The sequence below is a fragment of the Calliopsis andreniformis genome, chromosome 9 (genome assembly GCF_051401765.1).
Source record: "Calliopsis andreniformis isolate RMS-2024a chromosome 9, iyCalAndr_principal, whole genome shotgun sequence".
Lineage (NCBI taxonomy): Eukaryota > Metazoa > Arthropoda > Insecta > Hymenoptera > Andrenidae > Calliopsis > Calliopsis andreniformis.
The window spans coordinates 19,690,750-19,717,068 of record NC_135070.1 but is presented as its reverse complement, the minus strand read 5'-3'; the positions used below and the strand labels follow the sequence as shown (position 1 = coordinate 19,717,068).

The 26,319-nt window shown below is 41.8% G+C and overlaps 1 protein-coding gene across 1 annotated transcript; it reads left to right on the top strand.

The window, feature by feature from the left end:
* On the top strand, positions 1 to 21,682 carry Elk (Eag-like K[+] channel). Its single transcript, XM_076385459.1, has 15 exons — positions 1 to 113; positions 12,225 to 12,458; positions 13,125 to 13,256; positions 13,900 to 14,027; positions 14,439 to 14,667; positions 15,662 to 15,825; positions 16,688 to 16,901; positions 18,171 to 18,350; positions 19,055 to 19,254; positions 19,386 to 19,635; positions 19,710 to 19,972; positions 20,062 to 20,210; positions 20,276 to 20,444; positions 20,780 to 21,152; positions 21,489 to 21,682. Exons 1-15 carry the CDS (start codon positions 38 to 40, stop codon positions 21,680 to 21,682), a joined length of 2,955 nt encoding a protein of 984 aa, XP_076241574.1. The 5' UTR covers positions 1 to 37.
* Positions 21,683 to 26,319: the final 4,637 nt, after the last annotated feature.

The window sequence follows — 26,319 nt, the reverse complement described above, 5'->3', positions numbered from 1 at the left end:
AGATTCGAGCGCCTGACAGCGCGGCGGGGCGGCCCCAATGCCGGTCAGGAAGGGCCTCCTCGCCCCACAAAATACTTTTCTAGATACTATTGCCACTCGCTTCGATGGAACCCGTAAGTATTATTTTGTGTCTCTTTTATTTTGAAGTGTATTCAGTCAAAGGAAACAGAATTACAGAGGGATATTTTTTTTATTCCACTGGCTCCCAGCTACGCCATGTAATTGATTCCCTCTAGGAATTAAAAGGCGAATTAATCGGGGATAAAGTTTCCTGCTTTGCGGAATCGTGAAGGGCATAAATAAAATGAGGTATAACCAATGAAATTCCGATCACGCCACACCTGCCGCGCAACCATTCGCGCTAACTTTCTAGGGGTATAAAGGGAACGAACGAATCGCAGCGTCGCGACCTTCGATTAGCCCCGATCCCGACATTCAACAACGACCCTCGTTTGCACGTTGTCAGGCTACAACCGGGCAATTTGTCAATAGAAAAAGTTTCAAGCGGATCCCGGTAGTTTACGGAGGGAATCGTGATTGATCGTTTACGTATCCTTCGTCTGATGATCGCGCGTTTCCTTATCTTACGTCGAGCGGAATTTGGGAACACGGAAGCTTAGTTTCCTCCCAGGAAGTGTCGACATGAAGAGATTCTAGTTTCAAAGGATTTTAGAAATCAATTTCGGGAAATGTGCATTAGAATTCTCGTCATTACTTCGAGTATTCCCAGAGACATCGTCCCAATAAATCATCCGAAGCAAGATCGCAAATGGCAAACCAGCTGTGTCTACTTCGAATAATGAAAAATGTGCTGTCACATACTGCAACCAGGCAACCACATTTTCAGCACAGGAATAAATTTCAAAATTTCGAAAGTGCAGAAGAAAACGATGTCTTTCATTCGATCAATAAGAACATCCCCGTGATGCGTATTTTGCTTGAACATTGCACCCAAATGAAACAACATCTAATGTGATTCTGCCCCTCGTACGTGTCCCTCTATATTTACCAATCGCTCGATCAAGCTGCAAATTAATACCGAAGCGTCTCTCACTACTTGCCGCGCCCGTTGACGTTGCGCCACGCTAATTCGTATACCGATATATAGTATAATGGGTCGCAACATTAACAGCCCGCGAAACCGAATTGTCTCAGAACCGCTAGAGCGCTGTCGAATTCGCAGGATGGAAACAATTTGGCGGGATGATTACGCGTTGCTTCGCGGCTACATCACGCGCAACAGTAGAAAAGTAGCAGCCAGTCAAGACCTTTTCGCCAATAATAAAGCTCTACCTAGCGTCGCCGCCTTCCCACGGGACCAGCTTCAACCTTTCCTTCCACGATCGGAACATAGTTTTGGGGTTCGAGAGGAAAAAGTAATCTGAACAGAAACTGTAGCTAACACCTTAACTGGGATCCCTTTTCTTCTCGATCTGCGATAAAAACGACCAAGAAGGACCAGGAGCGCGATCGACTGCATGGGAACGTCGCCTTTGCAAAGGAACGTGAATGTTTCACGAACAGAAACTACCCAGTACGTTTAATTCAGTCCGCGTTCAGCTATTTGACCGACGGTACGAAAGCAATCTTTTCGGACAATCTTCGCGTTTAACCTGATCCACTTAGATCTCCCGCAAAGCCTTCGGTTTTTAGGTGAGGTCAAACGATGGCCAAGTAAAAGCGTCCAGTGATACCGATACTGAAGCCTGGGTCTACAAACCAAGGAAACTAATTACAGAGAAAGAGTAGGCCAGGGAATCGCCTCCGTCATTGCCGTCGTAAAAGAATTACAGAAAAGTTACGTCCTTGGGTCGTAATGGAATCGTATTTTTCCCCCTTCTTCGTCGGGCCGCTGACGAAATTGCATTTCTGTCCGTCCAACTAATCTCCGGCAGTGCATCTCGATTTAATTGCGGGATATAAATTGGGGATATTTACTTGCAACGAGACCTAATTTGTCGCATGCACTTAGGTATCGTATCCCGTCGAGTTATTAACGCCTGTCTTGCGTAACGAAAGGGTTGCTCGACACTTGCGCAACGCTGGATTATCATTCTCCTAAGAATTAAATTCGTGAGGGACACCTGGCCAGTGGTGTTAAGACGATTAAAGCTGCCTGACCACACCACATGCGTCACAATGAAAAACATCGTCTTTATTCGCCGGATGCTTATATTACGGTTCTTTTCCATTGGATTTCACAGCCCGAGAAGTTGGTAACGAATATCGAGGGATTTCCCCCTTCCATTCGCCGCTGCTTTCTCAGGCTATACCTTCAAACTCGATTTGCTGGATCGCATGCAAAATGGTATTTGCATTAGTTCAAGTAACTTAGAATAGTGATCGAGCACTTGCTTGTTTACCACACTCGCGAGCAGACGATCGTGCGGTTGTAGCAAGATGTCTCGCCGCACCGAGAGGATACGACGACCCTAGAATTACGCTATTACCGCTCGATCTTTCCCGCTCCATCAAATACTTCGGTTACTCCTCAAACTCCATCGCTCTTCGGAAAACAGGACTGTAGTTTACACAGTGTCAAGATAAAATAATCAGACAGAAGAGAGCAAGGAAAAGAAAGCGGAAGAGGCAGGCGTCAAACACCAGATGACACCATCTGCCGATGCAAACAAGGATCAACGAGAGGAAATGGAAGCAATCGTGCAAATGCATAATTAACGGTCAACTCTAGGTCGGGTAAATTTTTCACGCAGTGCGTGTATCGATTCGGCTGGTTCCATCGCGCGCGAAACGTCAGGGAACAAAAGTGTGTACGCGTGTATGAGTGCAAGTCCGCGACCTTTCCCCATCGCAAGCGCTCCGAATTCGCTTCGGGAGAAAAAGGGAAATAATTGCTCGTTAACAACGCCCCGAGTACCTATCCGAAGATATTTTTGGCACTCTCTTTCTTTCTCCGAGCGTGTTTGGCGCACCGCCAACTGGGCTAAAGGATGGTTGACGACTGTTCAAACACTCGTTTGTCTTTGCTGACCAAGACTCATGGAGGACCAATTGGAATATTCGTTTTAGCGGCGTTTCACGCGTCTATCTGCGGTTTTTTTATCGATTCAAACGTACACAGACGGGGCCACGAATTTCCACAAAAATAAAGCTCGTGATAAAGCGTATAGAACGTTGCCACCGTACGGATCGGTCACAAATATTTTCTATTTACTCGAGAACAATAAATCTGTTTAATTTCAGCCAGTTTCTATTCAGACTCGTAATCGACAATTTCGGAAAATTCCTGGCCTCCTCCGTATCCAGCCCCTGCGGCTGGTCGTTTCAATTCGATCTTCGATTCTTGATGGGAAATTTAGCTACCGCATCGTTCGCTTGATTGCATCGACCACGGGGAGCACCGAGATGTTCAAGTTAAGAAGCTTTACTTAATTCAGCGCGGCAGAAGAGAATATTCAGACCGAAAGAGAACGCTGAGAAAGACATGGAAGTTTGGTATAAGTTAGAATAAAGCAAACTTGCCGGTGTTTCAATAGCTGCGCCGAAGGGGATGCACGAACCTCTGGCGATGGCGCACGGGGGTTCTCGGTAATATGCCCTCCAGTTTTATCACGAAGTCCGTCGACCCTAGACGAGTCATGGAATATTAATCTAACACTGGCGCCGCGAAAATCGACCTTATTCTAACTGTATACATGCTTGTGATCGAATCGTGCGCCACGCTCAATCGCGATATCCATTCGCGGATGAGCATATATGCACTGCAGCGCAAAACAGATACGACAGGCGAATGAAACATTGATATAATGTATTAATGCCTGTTTATCCGTGTTTAATTATCCCGAAAACGGCAGATTAAAATACATTAAATCCACCAACCGTGAGGCAGTCGATTTGCACGCGTTACAGATTTCAGGTTTTGTGTTGCTCTTTTAACGGGGGCTGTTTATTAAATAAGATATTGCGATCACGCGAGCACGTGGCCCGTAGAAACGGCTATGAAACGGGAGAGAAGTGTCGCCTGTTTCGTGACCTTAATTCAAGATCATTAATTTCTTCTTAACGATCGATCAAGCCACTCTTCTTTAATTGTTCTCCTCGAGCGTCACGTCTTTGTAAGTGTATTCATGTCGTGTTCCCCTATACCGAGGGGGGATCGCGCGTAATTCTAGCAAATGGCAAAGGGTGGATAAATATCGATGAATATTACCTAGAACGACAAATAGAGCCACGCACAGAATTTTCCCGAACAATGTATACAGATTCTATCGCGGAACATGATTAATATCCCGTTCGTTTCTCTATTAAACTCAGCGATCCGAGATTCACGATGTTTCCTTGTTAACGGAGAGCGAGGCGTGCAGTTTGCGAGCCACTCTGCAATTTGTCGAGAAGTTTCGCAGAGCTTGTGGCAAAAAGGTCCTTCGTTTCGCGAAATAAAGTAGCCCACAACGTGCGGCCGAGTAACGATAGACGTCGAGTGGGAGACTGGAGAGTCGGAGAGGTCAAGAAATCTCTTTGTGCACGTGGAACGACCTATTTATTCGTCGCGGTTATCTTCTTGCCTTTGTTTGGGTCCATTTCGCTGGAAGAAATTGACAATTGCAACATACGAAGCTGGGAGGATCGAGCAATTTCACGAGAACGAAGTCATGAGACTTGGAACAAAAAACCGCTCTTGTCGCGGAACATCTGATTTATCCGTTCTTGCCTCGGGGGACCTATCTCGTCGGATCGCGTAAAAAGAGTCTTTCCCGAAAACCTTACAAATTCTCCTACAGAACATCAAACGGACGAATTCTCGTCGCGCAAACACAGTTACAGTCAAATCGAACGGGGAATCGATTGCGAAAACACCGTCAATTTTTCCAGCGGGGACAACTGCTTCTCTTCTCATTTCTTTGACTTCTTTATGGATGCTGGCTCTTGCTGACACATATATGTACCGCGCATTTTTATTCATTTTAAACGTAGTTGACAAAGACAACAAGTACAATTTCTCGACAGAAGCACGACGAGTTTATGTTGAATTATTTCTCGACAGCTTCTATACATTTCTAGGAATGAGTTTCTGAAGAATCAATTGTCCAATAAAAATGAAATTAATGATTCATCTTACAGGACCTATAATAGTCAGGATAATTCCTTGGGATACACTTCATAGCACTTTCCCCTACCAATCAAGTGAACCCTCTTCGACCTGACTGAAGCAGTCTCAAGTAGTAATGGTCAAGCAGACGTCAGCCAAGAAATAGAAACGCACGCGTGCTGGTTAAATGCTTCCCCTCGAGGCTCGTCTGACGTTACTACAACGTAACAGATGAAACGTAAATACAGAAAGGAAAGCATCAACCGTCGAAAGATATAACGAACATTCTGAAAGAAAAACGAAGTGAACCGCGGAGAGAAATTGAAAGCAAAGCAAGCCTCGATATCCCTGACAGCTTGAAGCTCCCATCTGAACGTCGAATCTAGGCTCGTGTGTATACCGAAACGCTATACCTGTCACGGCGTTTGCGCGCACATTTAACCCAGCTATACAATCTCGCTGCATTCGCAACGAATTCAAAGCTGCATATCACCTCTGTCGCCCGCGCAACTTCTGCTAACAGTCGAGTGTTTCTCGCAAATAAATTCCACGACGGGGAAGTTCACTGGCCAGCTTTGTTCGCGTTTCGAGGGGACCGATAATGCCACAAGTGTTAATAACTTTAATTGCCTTGCGGTTGCCTTTTGCGCCGATGCGTCGTATTCGATTTTAAAAGTAGCGCGGCTGAGGGAAGGAAGCACGAAGCCTGCAACTTGCTGGAAAATGCATATGAAACGCGCATCTGTGCAGTTTCACTACGTGCCTGGAATTAATTGCATTGCAGCCTTACGCGACGATAAATTCATAAGCCTCGCAAGCGAACTACCATACCGTATCCGTGTGTCTGGGAATTAATCTCAGAGTTCCGATTGACACAGGACATCGGGTAAAAATAAATTCGTAGCGAAGTGTCCATGGATTTGAACACGCACCGATGAAACGAAAACAGAAGAATTCGCGTTCAGCCATAAACGAAACACAATCAAGATTTATTCAGGAATATGTATTCCATCCGATAGGCGAACAAACACCGTATCGCTTCCTTAACGCTCCGTTACCGTAATTGCACGATGTTCTTGCCGGGCTGGAAATTGATATCGATTTCGTGTCGCGACAGGATACGGGCCACTCTGCAAAAATCGCTTCCGGCTAGTTAAACCACTCGAGCGATCTGAAACTATGAGAAGTCTGACGAGGAGAAGCTACAGTGGCGATTATATGGACCATCGAATTTCATCGTGGCTGCCGTTCCGTTTTTAAATAGACGCTCGACGGATCGAAGGGAGTTCTTGTTCCCTTAAAACCGACCCTAGATGCATGGCCTTAATTTCGCGCAGTCGCGAGGCACAGCTTTTAAGTATATTCACCACGAAGCGTCGAGGAGGAAATGCATTCACCTGTCGGGGATTCAGGTATTGATCAGCAAGGCGGGAGCTAATGATTGCTCGACATCGATGACGCTTATCTTATCGCGTAACAATCGAGGATTGTGACGAAAGATAATGACGCAGTTCCTTCCTGAGATAGATACATGCACGTTTATAGATTAAAGTCATAAACTCGATCGCTTTCGAGCATAATGAATATCTACGCTCTGCCGCGTGTACTGCTTTCGACGGGTATAAATCGTTTACGGTTTGCTGCAGTTCCACGATATCGTGAATGAAATGAAACTACTGAATGCCAATTACAAGACATTGTTCCATGCGAAACGCGCAACGTTCAGCTGCCGGCGAAGGAGCACTCGATAACCGTTCAATTTCCCCGACGAAACGCGCTGGACGTTCAGCGAATGAGAATACACTAGCGATGGATCCCTGTATCGAGGGACGATGAGCGAATTTTTTCCGAAAGAGGACGGCCAAGCCACTCAATAACCAGCGAAGGAGACCCGCTATGGGTTCCCTTAGGCAACCGACTCGATACTGTCAGGCTTAATCTCTTCATATTCCGGTCCGAGGAAGGCATTCTACAGCGAAGGGAGAGCTAACTGGTAGGGTGAAAGAGGAGACATCGGGCTCGAACGAGCGAACAGGAACCGTCTTTTATTTCAGTCACCCTTTTGAAACAGAATTCCAAGTTTTCTCAATTCGCTGTAACTACGCTCGCTCGAAAGGAGGAGAGAAATGCTTAAACATGATACGCCCGACGTAAAACGAAATCACTTCCTCTACTCTGAGGTAAATTACTTCTTATCGGCGATTATTTTGTTTGCACGCGTCGCGACACTTGGGAAACTTTGCACAAAGGGTGTGAAACTTATTCAAAAGAGTCGAAAGACGTTTGGATATTGAATCGAGGGTGAAATTCTAGGCGAGATAACACGTTTCATACGAATTATACGAGCTAACAAAGTGTGAAAGACGAGTGGTTTCAGAAGACAAGTGTTTTTAAGCGAGATGAATGTTTTATATCTACAATGTTGTTTTATGATATAAAAACCTGAAACGCTTATCTTCGTTAGAGAGAGGTATTCGTTTAAGCTTGTTCAACGTCTAGGTACCTATAGACGGTAACATATTTCTCTTTTCCACGGAGCTATGTACTATTCTTACAGGAGACGCATGAAACAAGTAACGAAAAAGACGGTCTCGGTAAGTGGCCCCATTCTACGTGCCCTTTTAACAACGATCTGTTCCCGGAATATCAGCTGGCCTTTGTGCGTTCCCACGCGGCGAGGAAAAGTCGCGTCAAGTCCGAAGGAAACTTTTGTGAAATGAGGCAATTTAAAGCGCGGAACGAGAAGCCGACTGTTCCATCTGCCCTCTTCATTTCACGTACTCGAAAATTTTGTGGGAATCTGATTAGAAGGAACGGTACACCGCGACCTCCGTGGAAATTGCTAAGTTATCATCGTCACGGACCTCAATCATGGGTGATAAAGTTCCGCTGGTAATGAGTCTCCCTCGACCTTCCTCTTTAAATTGCCTCCAAGAACCAAGAAGATTATAAATACGAAATCTCGGTTCGCTCTCGTTTTCGCGGCGATTCACGTCGCGTTACGAATCGCGCCACAGGATTCTCGATCGCCGGTTCATCGATGAAGAACAAATAGAAGGGGCGACACTCGTATCGCAATACCGGTGACGTCTGTGTACCAGGAATAGAATCTTAGCCCCTTCGGAAGGAGGTGAAACGTAACATAAAAGATTTTGAGCTAAGTGCTTTCCGGCTGGAATAAAAGTTTCTTCGCGGAACGAGAATATTTTCGGTTGCGGAGTGTTTAAAAGAAACTGCGGCCCTCCTGATGGAGGTCAACTTTTGCGAGTGCTCTCGCAATCCTTTCAAGAATATTACGTCCACGACAATGAGCGACACAAAGAGATTGCAGCCCTCGAGACGGCAGTAATTTTATGAAAAAACCTGCTGTCGAGCAACCGATAGGGCTTCTGAAGGAAGTCTAGCCATGGCCAACGAGCGAACGATCGTTTCCTTCGACGAATTTTCAATCGAAACTAATTGAAAGTGCAACGACGCCCCGATGCACGTAAGAAATGAAAAAGCCCTTCGGGGTATCGAGTACAACTGGATACCATTTTCTTCCAAGGTTTTTTCCTCTTCCGGCTACAATTTTCACGCTAATTTCGAACTCCATTTAAACCACGTTTCTACATTCTCTACATTCTTGATTGTAGTACTGCTACTGCAATTAGGAACGCAGTCACTTTCAGCAGGAAAGTCCAGGGTCCAGATTTTAATCCACGGAAGGGAAAGATTGCAGAGAGTGAAATGGAGGAAAAGTTGCGATGCATGAATCATTTATTTACATGGACTTTACTCGAGTCCATGGTACGTGATGTAAAACGCAAGGTCGACATATTACGAATAATTCCATATTTTTAATCCCTAATGACCACGATATACCGTCGTCGTTAAACAACGCTTAGTTTTCATTACCACGTAACATAACCATTTCGACACGTTCGTAAATTTTCAGCCAAGCATCACGTTTTCTTAATCCCCCCTGTGTATTGCCGCGACAAGAAGAATCAAATCCCAGTGATCGTTTTCCTGATTGTTCGATTCTCGCTAATTCAGCGGGATACCGAATCAAGTATACGATGTGATTCAAGGTAATTTATCCTTGAGAAGTGAAGACCTTCAGAGCGATGGAAAAGTGGGACATTTTCTCAAATGACGAAATGAAGATCCTGTTGCTTGAAATTCGACATAGAGACGCCTATAGAATGGCAACCAATCTGTCTTCGTTGCATCATCGAACATCGGTGGAACAGAATCTTACAATTAGATCCAGCCGAAGGTCTGAAATTGAAGCTCTGTCCATATTGCACGGTGTTCCGATATTCGTTAGCCAAGTTTTAATACGCCGAGATTTAATATTATTTTTAACTTTTAAAAACTGAAGTGGATCTATTTGGTGTTTTATCGGTTATACATACATGTATTTGTGCACGATTTTTTTTATTATCCTCATATCTATACCCAAAAAAATGTTTCATATTTTCGGGAGCAGTAACGCTGTACACGCTCTATACAAATCGGTTCGCAAATACGCTCCCGTTTAACACGCTAAACCGGACACAAATTCAGTCGCATTAACCACAATACCTACAGCAACACACCGTCCTATCCACTTAATTATTTTGCGGTTACCGGGAAATATGGGCAGGAACTTATGACGTAGTTATCGCTTTTCAATTAACGACCGGAAAACACGAAAATGTGTTTGCCTACTCTGAATACGGTTACAGTTCCGAAAATATTCGCTAACTGAGCCCAGCCGGATTGCTGGCCGAATTTTACTGAATTATTTTGAAAACGGATTTCCGCGTACTCGACGAGCGAGACGAGAGAAAATTTGCGGGTAATAGGAAATGGTTAATCCTTATACATTTTCCAGATATCGGCAGTAACGGGAAGACTATGTAAAAATTATTAATCTCGAGTAATGGGAGAGAAAAAGAAGAGTACTCTTTCATAAAAAAACATTTCAAATGGTCAGTGCAATAATTAACGTGAGATAACTGGGTATTGCTTTAAAACCATTACCTCTTTCCCACTTTGTATATGAAAAGTTAACAGTTGTAGCAATCAAGTGCCCATGAAAATTAGAAAATGAAACGTGGGGTATTGATAGACCCGTTAGATCGAACGGAGCTACCTTGTTTGTTTTTCCTTGCGCTAGTTTTCCCGCCGTGCATTGGTACCATCATAAAATCCATATTTGTTTAAGATGTGCTTTTCACGAACTGCATCTGTCTTTATTAGATCGTTTAATTATTTACGATGTTACATTCACGCATATCCGATTACCAATTTTCATCAGACAAATTTCGGGGATAATAATGATGCACTTGTAGTGATCGAAGATCCGCGTATTCTGGTCGACTTTTAAAATTAGAATTCTTGAAAGAACTTCAATTAGAGCTTTGTCGATAATCGAATTCTACTGACAGTGTCGATGCGTACAGGCTCGATATACACGACACAATCGGCTCCATTAGTCTTTGCTCAGACGCGAGTGAAACTGTAGCGTTTACGCCGCTTTTAGCGGCTGATGCGATGATCGTAAACGCTGTCGTTGTCGTGGCCACGAGTTTATGCATGCCACTATGCCTGCATATAGCAGGAATTGGATATTCGAACGATGATTTCACTTGCTTATTGAGTATACGTAAACGAGAATCAAAGGGGACATTGAAAAACCTACTTAAACACTAATACTATCCTCGATTAATAAAAGAATTAAAACAACGTGTGATTCAAGGAGAAAAGCAGTCTATTAAAAGTAGCATACTACGATCAAAAGAACGTCTATGTCTTTTTTCATGTTTATAATTAATAAGAAGCTTACAGAGAAGCCTACACACCACTCTGTACATCTATCAGACACACCACTAATGGAAGAGTCACCCTTAAATTTTGTTTTTTTACCTTGCAACCCTTTATGGCCGAACTGATTGTTTTTCACGTAACATAAAGGGTGGCATAATCGCCACTCACATTCTATTAACTGTAAAAAAAAAAGTTACGGGATATTGTTTGGACGTGCTCGTTCACCGATGAAAAAGGAACTTCCATCCACATCGAGGGAAAGCTGTGGCGTTTTTCCATGGCCGGACAGCAAACAGAGCATTCCTCGAATTAAAAGAAATTCTCAGGGGTTAATGTTCGATCAAGTCTCAATCGGATGTCTTTCGAGCAGGAAGCACGGGAATTGAAATCGCGTGTCGTGACGTTAAGAGAAGATGAAAGTGTTTCAGGGGTGACCATAAAATTAAAAATAGTCTCCGTCGTTACCCCTGAGAGAGATTATCCGTGACGTCAGACACGTTGACAAAGCTATCAACCAATGAACTGTGCCATGCGATGCAGTCATGCATCGACCTCTTGCATCATGCCTTTCACGCATGTGATTATCAAAATCTTGTTTACATGGCTCGACTTTTGTTCTATCGTAGCGTAGCGTGCGACTTTCGCGATGGAAACAGGCAGAAAAATTGCTGTATCCATTTTGTAAAAATAATTCGAGGACAAGCTGCATCGAATGGCAGTTTCTTCACTATGCTATCTGATTAATGCTACTACTTCATTTTCCCCTCCTGAATGCAACCGTATAAACTGACACCTTTTGTTTCATAAATAAATGGGTAGGTGGAGACTATGGAAACGCAGAAATTATATTTCACACGGCCCATCTGGATAGACCACTTAATTTCCCCCTAACTATAATGCCACGAAACTTTTTAATCACGCGTTCCCACCGAGGAACTGAAAACGATCAAAGCTTGTGGTATACTGCATGGCGGAACTAATGTGACACCCCTTTGTGTCGGGGCGAAACTGAATTGGCTAGTTTCGTACGGATTAAAAGTTTAAACAAAACTACTGCGCATCGCTCTCTTCCCCATTCTTTATATAGCTAGTGTTCGTTCGATTGAATCCTCTCGTCAAAATTGTCGCGCTAAGAAATAATTGAAAACAGACCCAATACACGCGGAACTAATTTGTGAAACCTGTGGTCGTATTCTCGTATGAAAACGAAATATATCACCGTCAAAACTGAGATAAAATACTGACGAGCACACACTGCGTGCCCCCAATTTTTCTGCTATCGATTAGAAACGTAGAGATGCGAGTATTTAATCAATAGTCGTGCTACACGCTTCATTCTTCTATTTCAACTGAAAACATTCTTTTGTTCTGTTGGCAGACAGCAACTTTGTGCTGGGAAATGCGCAGGTTCCGTCGCTCTACCCGATCGTCTACTGCTCGGACGGTTTCTGCGAGCTGACAGGATTCACGCGAGCGCAAATCATGCAAAAAGGTTGCGCTTGCAAGTTCCTGTATGGGCCGGAAACGAAAGAGGAGCAGAGGGCGAGGATCGACAAGAGCCTCGAGAGTAAGACGGAACTGAAGATGGAGGTCGTATTTTACAAGCAGAACGGTAAGCATTATACGCCCTGCGATACATCGATTCGCTCCAAGCCGTGAGCACCGGGGCAACCTCGAAAAACTTTCCGATTTTTCCGAGTTTAATCGGTTAAGAAGATACTTGTATGAAGTTTAGATCCTCGATACAACTTTACGAGCTAGAAAGCGGGCAATTACGGACAGTAGAACACGTCAGTCTTTAATTCGATTTCTTCTAACAACTTCGAGTTTACCTGGGAGCGAGCTTCGTGTTATTCTCTCGACTTGCTTCACTTTTCTTTCGCGTAGCCGCTGTGCACCGTGTCTCGATTGAAATTTAACCGAAGAAAACTGAAAGAAACATGGTTTCATAATTGGTTAGCTTGATGATTTGCGACGCAGCAACCGTTGAATCTAGGATTCGATAACATTAGGGAAAACGATTCGATGCGAGCGCGTGCACGAAGAGCACAGGTGCAATAGAATACAATTTAATTCAGCTAATCGATTCACCGTAACATACAGTTACGACTGCCGCGCGTTTTCGAAGCAAACTTTTATCGCTCTCTGAAGACAAGGCTTTAAAGTTCACGTTCAATTAACGCGAGCTGAAATCGTGGGAATAAGGGACATCTATGAGGATTCGCAGACCGTCGTTTGACATTAATTATGGAATTCAGAAGACGACGTTAATTTGCAGGAAGTCCATTCGATTGCTTGCTCGACATTGTTCCGATTAAAAACGAAAAAGGCGACGTCGTTCTGTTTCTGGCATCGCACAAGGATATCACCCACACGAAGAATCTTCAGCTGTGTGAGTTGCACGATAGTGGTGAGTTCTAGCCATGCTTCGCTGCCGATCCCCGGCCTGACGAAAACGATTTTCCCTGGAATGCAGTTCCATCGACGCGACTGATGAATTGCATTCCAAAGTATCCCGGGCACGGACCCATACGGATCGGGTATGAATTAAACGTTCCCAAAACGTACACGATACTTTTTCCTTCGATGCGTTACCTAAACGTTCCGTTGCTTCCTACACCGCGACCACGCAAAACACCGCTGCACGTGAACGATGCAACACACTATTATCAGCGAGCCGAAACACCGAAGAGCACAAATCACCAAAGCCAAGCCAACAGCAGTTCTCGAATAGTTTGCTTTTCTTGTAGAATTTACACGTCACGCGGTTGCACGTGTTAGTTTCGTTACAAAATCAACCTATGTAGACAAGCTGCCGTACATATTTCACTTTGGATCGGATGGTATTTTCAACACGCGTGCTATTTTACACGGGATACACTTGAAGCGAAAAAGCAGATGAGGACCGTGCTGTCTCCGACGAGAGGTCGCCTGTATCTAATTGTTAATTATAAAAGTATACTGTCCTCGAGTTTCTTGATTGCACGAGAAGTAATTTTCAACCTGCATGGGAGTAAGAAAGCGTGTACAGCAACGGTCCGACTGCATTTCAGATGCAAATGGCGGTCTCGATCCAGAGGCACCGCCGGCTAATTATGGCAGGAGAAGGAGTCGTGCCGTCCTTTATCAGCTATCAGGCCATTACAAACAGGACAATAAGCACAAAATTAAGTTGAACAATGTAAGTGATTCGCCATTGTTCCGGTCACTAGTTTCTATCTTTTGTTTCTCGAGATCTCTTGCATTTTTTTCCGAGAGCATTGATTAATGCGTACTAGTCATCGAAATCGAACTTGTTTCTTGTTACTGGGGAAATAAGTTCCTCAAGCACAACAGTCACTTTTTAATGAGTCTTTGCCGGTTTGTAGAGCTCGAAGTCAAATACAAACATAACCTGTTTCAAAGTTTAAAAAGTTTCAAATATTCAAATATTCAAATTTTTAAATTTTCAAATATTCAAAATTTCAAATATTCAAAATTTCAAATATTCAAATTTTCAAATATTCAAATATTCAAATATTCAAATTTTTAAATATTCAAATATACAAATTTTCAATAAGATGTTAATTTTATGCTAAATCTATTATTTTAGAATCTTCTGCATTCCACTGGACCACCCCTACCAGAATATAAAACAACGGGAATCAAAAAGTCTCAATTCGTTTTGAGCCACTACGGTGGCTTTAAGTCTTGCTGGGACTGGTTAATACTACTAGCAACCTTTTACGTGGCAATAGTTGTCCCTTTCAATGCGAGCTTCATTAATACCGACAGGCCTACGATGGTCAGCGACGTGGTGGTCGAAGCCCTCTTTATAATTGGTGGGTATCGCTTTCCGCTACTTATTTTTACGATTCTATTCAGCACGACTGTCTGTATCGGTGGGGATTCGCGAGGAAAGAATTTTCAACGCGACGACGAGCTTAAAATATTTGAAAGCAGAATTGTCGACATATCGATTGGCATGCTTTTAAAACAATTCAACAGGGAAGGAACGAGAAAGGTGCTCTTTTTATCCCATCGGTGATTCGAGGAGCTCGTTAAGACCGAAAGTCGCGGATTTTCTCACCCCTGTTGTCAACCTAGTCGTTGAATTCAAGCCACTCGGATCGGTGTTCCTCAAATGAGAGCACAGCGCAATACCCTTTGCCTTCCACACGTTTATTCATTTCTTGACACGCGGTCTAGATACGGAATTGATTCCGCCCCGTTTATCCCCGCGAATCAGGGTCCTCGAATCACCTCTTTAACGGGTGACGGATTCGCTCTACAAACGCGGCGGATTAACTTGTCGCGTTGAATATTGAGTAACGATCTATCGTGGAAGAACTCTTGGCGGGTGTTTGATAGGACTGTCTCTGTTTGAGGAGAAAAATGGGAATTGGATTCGCGAACGCGTCAAAAGAAGCGATTCCCTCTTTAAAGACCACTCTTTGCGTTCTCTCTCACTAAATTCATTTTCACTCTACCGCTAGACGACCACAACTTCGTATCAAACTAGTCTGGCCGTCCAGTGCGTACACGGGCGTGACGAGCGAATTTCGAGAAGACATAAATCCGGTTTGCAAACGGGATTAAAAGCAGTTCGCAGAACGAACGCGAAGTTCCTTAACGTGGTGCATTTCCCTGTTGCGAAACTCGAAAGGACGAATAACTGTAGGAGTAGTTTGCCCCTTTGATCGACCCCGCAGACCGAGCACTACCTAGTCTGGCTCTGGCATTTCTATTTGCCTACGCAGTGCGCACCGTTTCGTCGCGGCAATTACCTAGACTACCCCGTGACGATAGTGTAATCCGTACTTTGCTTTCCAACAGATATCGTTTTGAACTTTAGAACAACGTACGTGAGCAGAAAGGGCGAGGTAGTGAGCAATAGCAAAAGCATTGCCGTCAATTATGTAAAAAGCTGGTTTTTCGTCGATGTGGTCGCCGCCCTGCCCTTTGACTTTCTTTACGCCTCTGACCTGTACAGCGGCGAGGTGAGTGGCTCATTAATTATTCTGACATACTTTTTAAATGGCTTTAAATCTTGGAAGAAGGGTGTCGACCTGGGCGAATTGTTTTTGCATACAGAGTTCGACTCAAAAAGTAGGGGCTAACGAATTCCTCCCAATTCTTTCTACTCCCTTCACAGTTTCTAGCTCCAGCTACAGCGTTTTATCACATTTTTTTTCGGTTCGTAGAACCATATTCGTCGACCTTACTTTAATATTCCAGAATTCGTTCATGCCCTGCAGCCCCTACTTCTCGACGAGCCGAATTGTATACAAAAAGCGCTCACCCAGCGCTCCTGATCAGACGAGGTACATAGCTAGTAGCTATTGAAATCAATTCGCGTATTGGGAGCTTTAAGTCAGTATAAATTTACGTTATTAAATTTCATGGCTCGATTACGAATATCAGAGAAGTTCTGATGTCGTCAGAAAGCGCAGAAAAGGTACGCGCGCGAAATACCGTCCGTAGGATATCAAGAAACGAATCGTGAATAGAGTTCGTTTACCGAAGGTCGACGTATTATTGCATTGAACGCGTATTTTCGCTGGAACAGCACTACGTTTCACCATAGTAAGTCGAACATCATGTCTCAACTATGAATGGCACAATCATCTAGCCGTCATAAGTTTGCAGTCCGCTGGAATTCGTAATTACATTGATTGCCGTTAAGTCGGATATTCAGAATATGAACATTGAACATTCTGACGTAGAAATTCCCTTGCGCTTACGTTCCTTCAAATTATTTCCAATATTACTTCTCGTGTCGGATCGATAGCTAATACCGTAGAAAATCACGACTGAAATAGTGGCCGGGTGGTTCAATCTTTTAAATGTTTTGTGCTTTAGGAATCGGGCCACGGTAACATACATTTGGTCAAATTAACGAGGTTACTAAGGCTCGCGCGACTGCTCCAAAAAATGGACAGGTATTCGCAGTACAGTGCTGTGATCTTGACTATGCTGATGCTCTTTTTCATTCTGGTGGCACATTGGTTGGCCTGCATTTGGTTCGTTATCGCCGAAAAGGAGAGGCTGAGGAACGACAATGAGTGGGATCTTGGTAAGTTCGTTTTCTTTTTAACAAAATTCCTATTCATCAGAAGTATGCTCAGAAAATTACAATTTAAACCCGTGCCTTGTAACAACGAGTCGTTATAAAAGAACAAATCGCATTTCAAGAAAGAAAGAAAAGACGGGGATGCCCTCGACAATTGTTTATTCATGAAGTCAGCTGTTAATAATGAACTAGATATCAATTTATTTTTCTGACGATCATAGTTGTGATAATCCTCTATAAAGACACGCCCAAAGGAAAAAGAAATAAAGATCTAAGTGGGAGTATCCTCTCGAACAAAAAGATCTTTTGGCATTGCTTTGGGACGTGTCATGTGTAGCCCATCCCATACCTGCATGCTTAGATATACAGATCGGTCTCCTGTGTCTCGTTTCGAGAAACTTGTCTTTAGAGAGCTTTGGACCCTGCGTGGAAAACGCCGCCTGGGAAAGTTAGAGCTGCATTCGTGCTACCCACGTAAGCTTTTCTCTTTTAAGGGCAACTGAAGCACGTAATTTAACTGCGGGCAGTTGCCGGCAGGCGGTTATAATTCCATTGCTCTTTAATCTGTCCGCGTAAATTAATAACGTCTTATTGAAAATCTGGAAAACCGAGAACAACGCGGATTGTATCTAAGCGCTTGCATCGCGGTTCTCTCTTTCCCCAGATTCTATAGAGATTCAATCTGTTATCCGCCTTGAGAATGCACGCCCGTGCATCCTACTTCGATGCGATTGAATAGATTTTATCGGTTCTAGCAAACTTGTGACCGACATTCCCCGCGACGTGTTATATTTTAAGATTCTGTTGCTGTTTAACCCTGCTGTTCTGCTCTACTCAAACCCAAGCGATTTTTATGTAGCGCTACAGAATTAATAAGGAAACTTTTATCGTATTTTTCATTTTATCCTCTTATATCTATCTTCTTACGTTCAATCGCTTTACTAGCTGCTTTGGGTTTCTGTCTCCACAAGAAAATGAACAATACTCCAGGATTGTTCATGAAATTTTTACGACATGTCGTCTTTCTACTACTGATTCGATTCGAGATATATGTATATATTCACGAAAACTGACAAGATTATATTTTATTACTATTAAGAGTGTCGAAACGTATTTCTCTGTTAAAATTTTATTAGGTAACCTGATGATTTATGGAACAGGCTAATATTTTAGGTGAAACAGGCTCTGACAGAACGGCAGAGTTAAAGATCAAGGAGCAGAGAAATGTTGTATGAAGTAAAAGTGTCGATTCTAATAATGACAATTTTTCAGGCTGGATTCACACATTGGCGGAAAGATTAAAGATTTCCGTGCAGAATGTAACGCACGCAGAAAGTTACATCACAGCGTTGTATTTCACTTGCAGCAGTTTAACATCGGTAGGATTTGGCAACGTTTCGGCCAATACGTTCTCGGAGAAGTTCTTCTCTATTTGCACGATGCTTATTGGTGGTTAGTAATCGCATCATTAATCGATATAGTACACCTTAATCCGAAGGGATTATCAATTGATTATTGCATAATCAAGTACCGGTCCGCGGAAGCTTGTTTGATCGCTTAAGAGTTTGCGCTGTACGCACGTTAGATGCGGACGCGATATTAATTAGTGTGAGATCTGACACAAAAAGGACGAGAACCATGACTAAAACTTCTTCAGTTTGCTCTTTCAATTTGATAAATTACCACTGCCCAAATCTTTTCTCCAGGTTTGGCGAGAAACTTTTATTTCTACTGACAAACAATAGGCTCTCTTGGGCCTAGCTTTGATCTTCGAAAAGAGAGAAAATCTCAGAAGCAAAGAACTGTTTTGTTAGCTGAAAGCTGCTTAAATACCTTGCATATTTACCACCCTACTTCTCTGTACCTTTTTTCTGAAAATTAAGACTGTACTCAAGGGAGTTTATCCTTTGTCAGTAGAAAAAGTAAAAGCAGAAACAATAGAGCTTTTCAAGAGACTTACAGAAAGAGATCTGCGTAATGATTGAATCAGAGGGGTTTTATTTCGGGCCTCTGCGCGCAATGAATTTGATTAACTTTGAAATTAGACAAAAAGAAAAGCTGTCTCAATTTTGTACCAGATCTCGTATAAGATAAAGTTGACGTAAATTTATAGTGGGAGATATTTCCACACACTGTACGTATCGTGTATGCTACAGCTCTGATGCATGCCGTGGTGTTCGGTAACGTGACGGCGATTATTCAAAGAATTTACTCTAGAAGATCGTTGTATCAAACAAAATTGCGGGATCTCAAGGATTTTTTCGTATTGCATCAGATCCCCGAAGAACTGAAACAGCGAATGCAAGACTATTTTCAGACCATGTGGTCCCTGAATCACGGTATCGACATTGAGGAGGTAAGGTGTGCAACAGTGGTACACGAGTAATTATGGTTAGCGACAGGGCTGAGCTTATTTGTAACGTAATCGCCTATTCGGCGAGATTAATAGCGGCTGGCTAACGAGACCAGACACATTAATCCTTTTAGACCCTCAAACAATTTCCCGAGGAGCTCAGAGGAGACGTTTCGATGCATCTACACCGCGAGATCTTAAATTTACCAATATTCAAAGCAGCGTCTCAAGGTTGCCTCAAACTGCTCTCCCTCCGTATCGGCAACAATTTCTGCGCCCCCGGCGAGTTTCTCATTCATAAGGGGGATGCTCTCTCTTACATCTACTACTTGTGCAACGGCTCGATGGAGGTCGTGCAAAATAATATGGTCGTTGCGATCTTAGGTAGGATTCCAAATAATTCCAGAATTTCTCAAACAAAGTGTGCTGCTTAAAATGTCATTCAATTCCATTTGAAGGAAAAGGTGATCTAGTGGGCTGTGACATAAACGTTCACCTGCATCACGGCAGCAACGGCGGCGGAAGTGGTGGTGCAGGGGCAACAGACGTCGTAGTGAAATCGAGCTGCGACGTTAAAGCGTTGACCTACTGCGATTTGAAGTGCATAAATATGCAGGGTCTGGTCGAGGTGCTCAGATTGTACCCAGAATATCAGCAAGAATTCGCGGACGTTATACAACACGATCTTACGTACAACATACGGGAAGGATACGAAGCCGAGGTAATTCTGAATTCTATTTCAATGTCCTTGTAGGAGCACGAGAAAATACGAGAACTGTCGGGGTAACTTTTATATTCATAAACTTTCAGCAAGAGTCTGATATGAACGGACCGTCTGTAACGCTCCCATCGATCAGCGAGGACGACGAAAACATACCTGAAGAAGGGGAAACTTCGCCCTTATCGCCACCGACCAAGTCACCCTTGCACACGGCAAGTCCGCGACACGCTAAGTTTAGGTAAAGCTCACTTAAAACCCTATTTCTCTTACAAGTTGTAAGTACACTTCGATATCGTTCGATAGGGAAGAGTATCGAGATGGAAGAAGAGCAGGAAGGGGAGTCTTAGTCAGAGGAAGGGCGGCTCAAATAATAGCTCAAGAATCCATGGAAGAACACATCCGAGGGTCGGTGGAGAGGCTGGATTCGCAATTCTCTGCCCTGCATCAAGACGTTATCGCGCTCAGTTGTCAGGTAATTTGTCATGAGATTAAGTCTGAGCTATTATGCTGTCAATATAATGGAAGTGTAACACTGTTCATCAGCTTCTTGCATTAGTTCAATAGCCACATACAGTATGAATGATATATTTCCCAAACAATAAATGGAAACGTAATAATTCCATCACATTAGCTATGGATTAAGGGAAAAAGCTAAGTACGCTAAAGTGATGGACTTAATAGTAATTTCTTAATAAAATAAATTTTAAAACTTACCCTATTCTTCAGTCCATTGCTTCAGCGTCAGCTGCTAAATAAATTCAAGGCAAGACGGGTGCTCAGTTCATGTTCCCCTTTTGCTGAAAACAGATCAGAAATGCCATTCAACCTCTGCAAATGCTAGCGTGTTCGCCGCGGAGTAACCCGAATTTGCCCACGCCCGCGAGCCGTGGAAGTGGCGTTTTAGCGAGAAGTTCGTCCCATCCGCCAGATGCTATTTGCTGGAATCCTCCAGCGAAAGTGTACGAGGCGTCCACGCAAACAGATTGGCCCGTGGACTTGTTCGAGGCTTGGGTTCGAGCAAATCCCCATCGAGTTCTAAGGATTCTCGAACTCGATCCAGCCGTTCTTTTGAGGCAACCCCCTTCTCCGACACCCTCTCCGTCTTCGCCCCCACCGCCGCCTTACGAGCCCCTATCGCCCGTCGTGGGCACACCACCGCAATCGCCGTCCCCATCGCAAGGTAATGACTTAAAATATTAGGTCTGCTGGGAAGTTCTGTCGTGCTACCCGCTCACGTTTTCCATGGGATTTCAAATTATTTAAAGTTATTATCTGAGATTAGATTGTGTAAGATCGTTTAAGGAGACCGATAAAAATGAAATTAATTAGGGTGGGAAAGTATGAGTCACCCGGCGTGTTTGCCCAGCCTCGCCCTCTTCGATCACCACCCATTTCGATTCATAGAATGCTTCCCAGACACAGGAAATTTCAAATAAAGAAAGTGACAGAACTTCCCGATTCTATCATTTCCCTATGCAATATCCTATGTTAAACGGTTATTTAATTAAAATTCCAGGAAACGATAATTTCGTTTTTGGAAGTAACCACGGAGAAAGACACATTCCTCGTTTATACAAACCAACCTGGGACCCTGAGAATAAGGTGCCGCATCGTTTCAGCGCTGGCGACGCAGACAACGCGTCTTTGTATCAAGCACTGAGTCGTTTACCGGAATCACGATCATTAAAATTCGACCCTTTCGAAAATTGAACGTCTTTAGAAACATATCAGGGTAACGAGCCGTGGGGCACGACCCAAGAACGGAAGCGAAAAGAGTGACGAGAAGCAGGACCACAAAATATCTTGAATATTCGAATTCGTTCACGTTTTATCAGCTAATCATGGAAATCGTAAGACCCGTGGATTTTTTACAGGCACAAAATAGTGGTATTGATACTCCCAGACGATAGAAAATTTCCCGATCCTAATAATCCTATTGGAATGGTTGAAAGAATTAATCGAAAATTCATTGTACCGCATTTCGGAGCATTAATGGTTTTCTTGGGAATCCCTACACCGCGGCACGTGTATGTACAATCATAAATCTGAATTGAAAACATGACGGTGTTTGTACCGTTTTTTCACAACTCTATTTCAAAGTAATCGGAGAAACGTTTTCATCTGAAACATATTTTTTCATCGACTCTTCCAATGTGAATATTTCAAAGTCGGATGTCGATATTAATACGTATTGGAAACCTATTTCTCTTCGAAAGAATTTCGCTCGTATCATTCCATACGCGTACATGTTGCTGTGATTGATTAAATCTAGGTAGCGAGATTATTTCGTTTAAGTCGTCAAGACGTATTTCCAACATTTACATTTAAAGGGAAGAAAGACGTTCTTCCACGGCGATTCTGCTGGGAATAAATTCAGCAAAACGCGTGCAAGAACGTCGTGTAATTTTGTTGGATATAAAAAACGTTTAACGTTGAATGATATCGCGAAGTCTTCTCCTAAGTAAATGGGAAGACTTTAAAAACACACGGAGAGAAGGAAACATTAAAACTTTAGCGTAGCAATAATATGCACAAAAAACTTTCGATGTATCCGCCGACGCGACGTCCAAATTAGATGATAGTCATTGTAAAAGTAGCAGAAGCATTTACTTATCACATTCAAAACAATGTTGATTTCAAGGATAGATAAGATGACACATCATAGGTAGATGAATCACCTGCTCGATTCGAAGATCGACGTACCATATAAAATTGTGTCGCGTGAATGTATATCCGATTGTAAGTAATTCTTGAACGGATTCAATGTACATAGTATATCGCTATCGAAAATATGTGATAAGGCACGGCTTTGGCCATGCACGACAATTGTATTCGTTCACCTTTCATCGTCATTTGTGAAAGTCTTACGATAAGGGAGGTTGCTTGTGACATTTATAGTCTGAACGAAGTAAACTGGCTGTCCAAGGTCATGGGTCAGTTATCTCCCTATTAAATCGATTAGCTATCCCTAATATTTTGGGTATCTCTTCTAACAGAGTAACAAATTAACGTAGTGTAATATAGAATTGACCTTTCGTGGCCAGTGAATTTTGTTCCTATCTCTAGACCTCATATCTTAATGAATTAAAAAAAGAAACAAATTAATCCCCAACAGACGCCATAACATTTTACAATCAAAGTCATTGTAAACACCGCTACAAAAAAAGGTAACTATAGCTGTATCATTTTTTTCACAACTAAAAATATTCTACATATTTTCTTGTAACGAATCAATCAGATATTTAACGAACGATATTAATTTTTTAACCAAAACAATAAGCAATAATAGTAGGATTAATGAAATAAAAAGGTAGAGCATTCTAAGAAATGATGGTACCTGCTGAGGATTAAATAATTTTCGAAAAATGAGAGATTTTGCGATAGAAGTTATTCAAAACAATCACTGCATCGAAAGAATATCATTATTATCGAAGAGACCAATAATCGTTTTAAAAAAAACAATAAAAATACCCCGTCTATGTAGAAATCAGTTTAGAACATGAATAATGAAATGTCGATAGTTATTAGTTGTTATAACATCGCGATTTCACAAATGTCAATGAAAGCAGCCGTTTTATAAATATTTCATATATTTTGTTATACTGTTTCTATGCTCCTCACTTTATAATTCAAGCTAAAACGTATTGTAACGTTGTCTAGCCCTATTTCACATATTCTACTACTTTTTACACTCTTCGAACGACTATATAAAAAAACATTCGTCATTTTAACGTGTACGAAAATGTCGATGAGCACAAAATATAATTACTCGTTGAGCGTGCAACACTTGTTGTGCACAGAATGTTGAAGAATTCTCAGAGAAAATGTGTACAATTGTATTATTCGATATACCAATTCAAAATTGTATTTAGAATTAATTGAAAAGGAAGAGAGATATACAAATTGTTATCCATGTTAGATATGGTAAAATGTAAATCATCGATGTATGTATATACATATGTATGTATGTATGTATACGTACATGTGTACGTATCTAACATTTCCCTGTACGAATCTAGTCAGTAAGTTTAACGTCAAGACGATGTGAAAAGATACATCAAATTATCGAGAACATTTAGCTAAACTTAATTAAATTTTTTATCGTAAGTTTTTTAACCAAACTAGTTAGAGAACTTCGAACCAACGGCCTTAAAATAAAGATTTATTTTTTTCACTGCTCTTAAATGACCGAGGGATAACAATCAAGAAATGTGATTTCTGTGCGACTTACGCCCATGGTTTTCGTTTCAGACGCGTATCAAATTACAAAACACTTCGGAAGCGTGTGCCAGAGGAACTCGATGAAAAGAAATCAACCGTAGAACGTACAACCGAACACGGTCGAATTGTTGCAAATACCTAATTGCCATGTTTTGTAAACGTATCATTGGACATAATCATAACGAAAATTGGATTCCTTCGGGGACGTCGAATATCGAATTATTTTGTATAGTTTGAAAATATTGATATTGTACAAACGCGGAAAGAGAAACGTATGAGTCTAAAGAGGCAAAGTTATATTTATAATTACACTATCCGAGAGTAATGAGATCTTGAAAGTAATATCGTTAATGAACATGTTTAGCGTGAGAACGGATAAAAAATTCTTTTTCACCACGCTTTCACGGCTGAAATTTTAGTTTCTACCTCGCGCCTATTGTACAAACTTTTTATCGATATTATTTCAAGAGAATATCGTTGTATTAATGCGCGTATTATACTTTTTAGCGATACAGAATAACAAAGTAGTGAAACAAACGATAAGAAAAGCCAGTCTACTCTTGTGAAATCTTTCAAACGTTTGTAAATATTCTTAAATGCTTATTGTACAGTGTGCATCATTATAATTGGCATCCTTTGTTCATTCATCTCATTATAAAACAAAAACAGAATAACAAATAAAAATAATCACTGAAACAATTTCGTGGTCTGATTTCATTATAAGAACACAATTCCACTGCAACGGTTCAGACACTATCTTTCAATTATTTCACATATTCACATGAATGTCGGACATGTTGAAAATGCTACATAACGTTCTTACTTCGCGTAAAATGAGCGTCACTGGAATCGCCATGTTGTTTCACCGGTTCGAATCAACGGTCAAAAACTTTTCGTACAGTTTAGACACATATTCTCGATGTATGAACGCAGACACATCCTCAAAGTCGTGACAATATGTAATAAAATAGCAAACAAACACTGAGAACACTATGTCATACGATATCAATCACTATCTGTCATACGTTCGATCGTGGATCGTACCGGCTAACACATTCTTTGGACAATTATTTTACAATTTAAACTGCAGTGGTACGCTCATGCACTTCAAAACACATTTCGGCACTTAATTTATGTCTATACTGTATGAGTTTATCGAATTAACGATGTTTTATCCGAAAAAACTAACGAAACAGCAAAGTTGCATAGCACCGAGCTCACGCGCGCGACGATGGTGATATCGTGTAGCATTTTTTGGTGAATTTATCGATAATTTCTACACAAAAATATCTAATACTCGTAATAAATATCGTATAATTGTATTTGACTTACTTTTTGACCAGAAAAACGCCTTTTCTCAACCATTTTCTTACTTCAGTGTGCAGCACCTCAGCTTCTCACTTCGCCGTAGCACGATCCGATCACAGCCACCGCTGAAGACAATGAGTCCGGTAACTACGCTAGTTAAAAACGCCATGACACCACAAGTGGCAAACTTCGTGAACTATGTAAAACTCACTAACCATGTATAATAAATGTATATTAATGGATAATATTAGCTGATTCCAAAAAATATTATGAAAAAAATACTGGAAAAATTTTTTTTGATATTTTTCATTCACTATTTTTTACTTTGTAATTTTTAATCTTTATTTCATTTTTTAATTTCCAACTTTATATCCACTAGGTATTCATTCTAACGGCTATTTCTCTACACGCGTAAATACTGACCGTGTTTTAGAGATAACTGTTAATTTATTACTGAAAATGGAAAAAATTAATGCATAAAACTAATGAAAAAGAAGTTAAATACAACGGCAATTATGTTGCTTCAGTTAAAAAATTCAAGGTGACCTATGAACAAAAATTATTCACTAAGATATTTCTGAAATATTTTGTATTTTTACATATATCTCGTACTTAGCCCAGCTATATTTTGATTAATAATTTTTTCTTACAAACAATTAAAAAATTGAGAAAAAAGCGATTCATATACCAATCATACATTCCCGCCTCGCACTTCCTGTTCAAATTTCGTGCGCATGGTCACGTGACTGCTTGCAAATTTTAGTCTTCGGAAAGATCGTCGCCGGTACGCGTTTCTCTCGTTTTTTCGTGCGATTTTA